Source organism: Babylonia areolata, chromosome 1 (assembly GCF_041734735.1).
Source record: "Babylonia areolata isolate BAREFJ2019XMU chromosome 1, ASM4173473v1, whole genome shotgun sequence".
Taxonomy (NCBI): Eukaryota; Metazoa; Mollusca; class Gastropoda; order Neogastropoda; family Buccinidae; genus Babylonia; species Babylonia areolata.
The window spans coordinates 88,996,232-89,003,731 of record NC_134876.1 but is presented as its reverse complement, the minus strand read 5'-3'; the positions used below and the strand labels follow the sequence as shown (position 1 = coordinate 89,003,731).

The 7,500-nt window shown below is 45.7% G+C and overlaps 1 protein-coding gene across 1 annotated transcript in view; it reads left to right on the top strand.

Moving 5' to 3' along the window:
* The window catches only part of LOC143288922 (dynein beta chain, ciliary-like), a 77,370-nt gene that overhangs the window by 5,556 nt on the left and 64,314 nt on the right, over positions 1–7,500 (top strand). Inside the window, 5 exon segments of the mRNA XM_076597599.1 lie at positions 1–205; positions 4,711–4,944; positions 5,661–5,828; positions 6,681–6,797; positions 7,488–7,500. The exon segment at positions 1–205 is cut by the window's left edge and continues 7 nt beyond it; the exon segment at positions 7,488–7,500 is cut by the window's right edge and continues 253 nt beyond it. Coding sequence (XP_076453714.1) covers positions 1–205; positions 4,711–4,944; positions 5,661–5,828; positions 6,681–6,797; positions 7,488–7,500 — 737 coding nt within the window.

Here is a 7,500-nt window from a genome sequence, read left to right as displayed (position 1 = left end):
AGAGTCGCACGACATCAACATGTACTTGAAGCCTCTCAGACACCACTTTGAGGACCTGGAGCAGGCCGAGTTCGACGAGTGCATCCCTATGCTGGGCCCCATGATGCACTGTGTGTGCCTGGTGTGGGCCAACTCCAGCTTCTACAACACCCCGGCCCGCATCATCGTGCTCCTGCAGGAGATGTGCAACATGATCATGGAGATGGTGAGTCTGTCCTGCCCCGCCCCGCCACTGCTGCACTGCTTCGCTTTGTGTTAGTGTTGTTGTTGCCTTCCACCGGGTGTTGTAGCAGTAGCAAGCAACCTGTTCGTACCTCCCGCCCCGACCCCGTTTTATTTATTTATCTGTTTATTTGTTTATATATTCATTTATATAATAAGTCATTTGTTATCTATCTATCTCCAGTCAATGGGAAACCATTTACAGCTTAGTCCTTTGTGAAGGACTATGACTCTCAAACTAGGAGGCAAAATTGCACTGGATCTTAGTGCTGCAGCCTTGTGCGCTAGTTGGCCTTTGGGAACCATCCCAACGCCGACTGTCCTAAAACCCTCTTGGCCGAGAGAGTGGGGATGTACTTGGGCAAGACACTCTCCACTATAATCAAATTTTAGCCCAAATAGTCGGGACAGTAGTTGCGTCCTCTGCTGTTCTGATGGTCATAGTCGAACACGACTGACTATCATATATTCATTTATTTGTTTATTCATTTGATTAGTAATTTACCCATTCATTCATACCCCTGGGTAAAAAAATATTGTTAGCCCGTATTTTTAACCACGGGGATCTATGCTGACCAGCCCCTGGGGTAAACTTCAACGGGTCAGAACTGACCCCCCCAAACCCCCTCCCCCGCCTTCCCTTCCCATATTCGGATTTCACCCCTTTCCCCCCTCTTCACTTTGGGGGTCATTCAACGATAGCTAAAAATGACCCATAGAGATATTATTTGGCCCAGTTAAAATCGATACAAGCTATCAGAGTAGAACCCCCCCCCCCCCACCCCCTCTTCCCTACAATTGATTTCGACAAGCTGTAATGGAGAGGAGGTGAGGGAGGAGTGGAGGTTGAAGGTCAGAAAAGGCTGCCCCAGCACCAGAACTGTATTCTACACCTCTTCCCTTTTCAATAGCTTGATTAAATCTGTGGAAAGGGGGTAATTTCCTACCGGGGGTGGAGGGGTTGCTGGGGACGAGGAGGGAGGGGGAGGGGCGTGTGAGGGAGGGGGGCAGGGATTCAATCTTGACCAGCCATAAATGACCCCGGGGTCAGTCGAGGCTAGCCGGCTAACGGGTCTTGATTAATTAATACTAAGAGTAAGACGCATCAAATCGGTTCAACGTGGCTCAGAATACATCGCGGGCAGTCTGAAGCTGTCGAATCAGGACTGAAAATCACAAACACATGATACAATATCAGACCCAAACCACGTCAAACGACCTGTGTTTTCTTTTACCTAAAAAAGTGGAAGATGGAGATAGTTACAACTGCAGTCGAATTACAGCAACTAAAACGCCAGAATTGACGCCATAAAAAATTTAAAAGTAATACGCCCAAAAAAGGAAAACAAAATCGCACAATAATACACAGTACAACAAAATCGTACATACAAAAAACGCACCAACAGTCAGACACACACACACATACACACACGCGCACGCACGCACGCACGCACACACACACACACACACACACACACACACACACACACACACACACACACTCTCTCTCTCTTTCTCTCAAAGTGTACAGCCAATTGAACGTCCCTACTGCGAACACTTGATAACTTCAGAAACCGTATTATATCAAACGAATACAGTTTCCAAATCAATAATTACCCAAGTGTGTTCTGATGTAAGCAGTGGTTGTCTTTTAGATATAAAAGTCTAGAAAACACATACGCATTTGTATCATTATTAAACATGTTGATAACTGCCTCAAAGGACACAAAACAATCGCATTATCGGATTATTTAGTCGCTGCAAGCACAGTCATGACAAGGTACACTTAATATCACAGCACCCCTCCCTACCCCCCCCCCCCCCCCCCCCCCATACCCCCCCCCCCCCCAAAAAAAAAAAAAAAAAAAAAAAATCGAATCAGTATTCACAGCTCCGGTTAACACACACACACACACCTAAGCCCCTTAAGAAGATTAGTACTTACACTAAATCCACCCACCTAATCTCTCCACATAGATAAATGGTTATAAAAGGACCCAACACATTCGGATTAGAGTCCGAATACTGGCGATCGATGGAAACCTAATGAAGCGTGTAAAATAATAATAAACAGTACCCGGTTGGGGCCTCGGTGCATTGCAGATCAGTCTCTCAGCATGGGGTCGCCCCCTAAAATACCAGTTTCTTTTAATTAAGAGTCCTTGGATCTCAGTGAACCATGACCTTGCCTGGACGGGCGCAATAGCCGAGTGGTTGAAGCGTTGGACTTTCAATCTGAGAGTCCCGGGTTCGAATCTCGGTAACGACGCCTGGTGGGTAAACGGTGGAGATTTTTCCGATCTCCCAGGTCAACATATTATGTGCAGACCTGCTAGTGCCTGAACCCCTTTCGTGTGTATACGCAAGCAGAAGATCAAATACGCATGTTAAAAATCATGTAATCCATGTCAGCGTTCGGTGGGTTATAGAAACAAGAACATACCCAGCATGCACACCCCAGAATACGGAGTATGGCTGCCTACAAGGCGGGTTAAAAACTCATACACGTAAAAGCCCACACGTGTATATACGAGTGATCGTGGGAGTTGCAGCCCGCGAAGGAAGAAGAAGAAGAAGAAGAAGAAGAAGAAGAAGACGACGACCTTGTCTGTAATGCGTTGTGGTTAGCCCGCCTGTCCCATGGCATTGGTCCATGCACTGAGCATGACCAGCTCAGTATGTCTTAATCAAATCCCTTGAATGTTTTGTCATCATTCGTTTTCATAACTGACCAAAGAAATATTGACTGATGTTTAAAGTTATATGTAAAATGAAGAAAATTGCCGATAAATAGCGTGGTGTGTGTGTGTGTGTGTGTGTGTGTGTGTGTGTGTGTGTGTGTGTGTGTGTGTGTGTGTGTGTGTGTGTGTGTGTGTGTGTGTGTTTACGCGCGGTGACACATCCGCTTAACGACTGTTAACTTTTTTTGGGGGGGTTAGAATTTTTTTTTTATTCATTTATTTTTTCTTTTTTTTTACAAATTTAGATTTTATTACTGGAAGAAACGTTTTATGAAATACATAGAGAAAGAAAGGGGCAGAAAGACACCCAATCTTCTTCGAAACTGAAAAAAAAGACACGCCCACATTGTGTATGGCAGTTGTTAGCTCACCATTTTATGCACTCACGCTGACTGTCAGGGCATAGTTGTATAGTGCGCATAATTTTATGCGTATTTCCACAGTCTACGCTAACCAGGGCGTGACTGGCATTGGCCTGGTATTTCACAACGAGCTGTTCCACCCATTTTGCTGTGCCATACATAATACGTCTTAACTCTCTATATAACTGTCACCAAAGCTGATGTCCCCCCCCCCGCCTCCCCGCCCCCCCAAACCCCCTCCCTCGCAGCTGATGTGGAGTGATGGCCTAGAGGTAATGCGTCCGTCTGGGAAGCGAGAAAATCTGAGCGCGCTGGTTCGAATCACGGCTCAGTCGCCGGTATTTCCTCCCCCTCCACTAGACCTTGAGTGGTGGTCTGGACGCTAGTCATTCGGATGAGACGATAAACCGAGGTCCCGTGTGCAGCACGCACTTAGCGCACGTAAAAGAACCTACGGCAACAAAATGGTTGTCCCTGGCAAAATTCTGTAGAAAAATCCACTTCGATAGAAAAACAACAACAAAACAAATAAAACTGCACGCAGGAAAAAATAAAAAAAAGGGTAGCACTCTCAGTGTAGCGACGCGCTCTCCCTGGGGAGAGCAGCCCGAATTTCATACAGAGAAATCTGTTGTGACCCCCCCCCCAAAAAAAAAAAAAGAAAAAAAAGAAAAAGAAAAAGAAAAGTAAAAAAAGAAAAGAAAAAAAGAAAAAGAAAAGAGAAATACAAATACAAATCATTTTTTTTTCTGCATCAAAATGAAAGATAACCCAGTTTCTATGCCACACAGAACTGAACGCCTTTCAAAACAAAACAAACAACACAAGAGACAGAAAGAAGGAGTTCTAGAAAAAAACAGATCACAAACAACTGAAACAAACGCTAAGTAATGACAGACGAACAAATACAACGCAGGGGAAGTCAATACGAAGGCATAACATTTCAAGCCATAAAAGCTGTTGACTTACCTTGCTTTTAATGTCATTGTAATTGTACGTATGCTACAACAACAAAAAACCAACCAAAAATTAAAAAAAATGAAAAAAAAAACCCATGAAAAAACAACAACCAAACACAAGAACAAAAAACGAGCAAAAAACAACAAACAAAGAACACCCGTCTCTGTTTTCTCTCTCTCTCGCGTGTGTGTGTGTGTGATATGTGTGCGTGTGCATACGTGCGCGCGCGCTCGGGCGCTCGCGCGCGTGTGTGTTCTTGTGTTGCTCTTGTGTGTGTTCATGTGTGTGCTTGTATTTTCGCGCGGGCGCGTATGTGTGAGTGTATGGTGTAAAGAATATTTGAGCATATCAATTTAATCCTCAATAAATCATAATAAGTCAATGTCATGGTCGTTGTCATTTCCATTGCTGTTGTGTGTCCACAGGCCCGAAACTTCCTGGCCCCGGACGAGCTGTTTAAGGGGGAGGTGGAGGAGACCGTGGACAAGGTCCGCAAGGCTGCCCTGGTGCTGAAGGCCTTCAAGCAGCAGTTCGAGGAGCACCGCCAGAAGCTGAAGACCTACTTCAAGGAGGACCAGGACCCCCTCATGTGGGAGTTCGCCCCGGACCTTGTCTTCGCCCGCTACGACAAGTTCGTGCACCGCGTGGAGACCGTGAGGGTAGGTCTTGTCTTGTCTTGTCTTGTCTTGTCTTGTCTGGTCTGGTCCAGTCTGGTCTGGTCTGGTCCAGTCTGGTCTGGTCTGGTCTGGTCTTGTCTTGTCTTGTCTTGTGGTCTGGTCTGGTCTGGTCTTGTCTTGTCTTGTGGTCTGGTCTTGTCTTGTCTTGTCTTGTCTGGTCTTGTCTGGTCTGGTCTTGTCTTGTCTGGTCTTGTCTTGTCTTGTCTGGTCTTGTCTTGTCGGACATCGTCTTCGCCCGCTGTGACTAGTTCGTGTCACCGCGCGGCGACTGAGGGCGGGCGTTGTGTTGTGTTGTTTTATGCTGTGCTGTGCTGTGTTGTGCTGTGTTGTGTTGTGTTGTGTTGTGTTGTCTTGCCTGGTCTTGTCTTGTCCTGTCCTGTCTTGCCTTGTGTTGTGTTGTGTTGTCTTGTTTTGTCGTGTCGGCCATCGTCTATGCACGCTATGATAAGTTCGTACACCGTAAGCAGACGGTGTTGTGTTGCGTTGCGTTGCGTTATGTTGTGTTGTGTTTTGTTTTGTTGCGTTGCGTTGCGTTGTGTTGCGCTGTATTGTGTTGTCTTTTGTGTCACGACTCACATCCTCTTCACAAACCCACACATACTCACTCACTCACTCACTCACTCACTCCATCCACCCATCCACTCACACCACTGATCCACCTGAGCCCCAACAACAGCACTGTCTTTTGGTTCGGACAGGATCTGATGGACACGGCCTTGGAGTTCATGAAGCTGGAGAAGATAGAGTTGGGCGGAGTGCAAGGCAAGTCCCTGTCTGCCCAGGTCGTCGGCATCTTCGAGGAGTTCCAGGAGTACTACAAGGTCTTCGCTGAAGGCACCTACGACTCTTTGGACCCCGATCAGTCTGTAAGGAGGGACTTGGGGATGGGGGGCAGATTGGACAGGTGGGGAAGGAAGGAGGGACTTGGGGATGGGGGGCAGATTGGACAGGTGGGGGAAGGAAGGAGGGGACTTGGGATGGGTATGGCGTTCGTGGGGAGGGGGGGGGGGGGGGGAGGGTGGTGCAGAAAGCGTCATTGAGGTTGCTGGTTTCACTGTGTCTTCATCCTGAAATTTTGTGGTTAATTAATGGTTATTACCGATATCGCCGCCAACCCTTATCTCGTCGTTATAATCGATGTGTTTTTAGTCGAAGCATTCGTTATTGTTATAATTGTCTATTCCGAACGGATTTTTTTTGTATCTGTAAGTGTGTACTTAGAAATAGTGACTTTCATGCGTGCATGCATATGCTTTTTGTGTCTTACAAACATGCAGACACACGTAGGTTCGGGTGTTGCACAGTCGCATACACACGTTTAAACACACACACACACACACACACACACACACACACACACACACACACACACACACACACACACACACACACACACACAGACACACACACACACATACACACAAACAAACAAATACACGCACACACACACACACACACACACACACACACACACACACACACACACACACACACGAGCGCGAGTTATCTAAACTTTACAACACAGGAAAAACTAAGTGGATGTGGAATATATCCTAGATACATTATGATTCAGAAAGAATCGGTGATGTAAGCATACACCGGAGTACACTAAGTCACTAGTTAGAATCCGCACGTTATTTTGCGTTGTCGCGAACTGTCACTCATTGAATGATTTTCACTCACTGATCCGCACTTTACGTACAAACACTGTTAATCAGGAGTTCTTGGAGGTGTACGAGAACTTCCAGGAGAGGATTGGAGACATCGACAGACGAATGGGTACCATCATATGCCAGGGCTTCGATGACTGCTCCGGGCTGGAGTCCACATTCAAGGTGAGAACAGATAGTGGCAACTGAGAAGAGAAATCGAAATCGAAGCTTCGAAATCGAAACTTTTTTATTGAGGGAAAAGGAACAGGCACTTATCGGCCTGTTTTCATCCTACCCTCGTAAAGAAAACACATAAACTGATCTAGGAAATACAAGAAGACTGAAAAAAAGTAGGAAAAACAATACATACACATAGCATGGCAACAACAACAACAACAACATATAAATGGCATACAAAATACACAATTCCCCCACAAAATAACATAGTATGCATAGAAAGAGAGGGAGGGAGGGAAGGAGAGAGAGAGGGAGAGAGAGAGAGAGAGAGAGAGAGAGAGAGAGAGACAGATTATAACCACTCTACTTCAACTATATCCCCTCATCTGCCACCATCCCTCTCTCTCTCTTCCCCACACTCCCTTCTAAAACTGTTCTGTCAGTTCCAAAGCTTAAGAGACTGAAGATTTTGTGTGTGTTTCGTTTATTAAAATACTCTTCGTGTTCTATCAAGACAATATTGATGCTGTTCGCAAACAACTCCAAATATACACCATCTTCTTTTCCCTTTGGTTCGGCATGCAAATGGTCCCAAGCATTTTTTTCTCGTTCCCATTTTCGCGGCATCAAATGATGCCAGCCAGCATTCAATAGTTCTTTCAACAACCAGTTAAACTATTTTATATTTTTTCTCAGCTCATCGCCATTA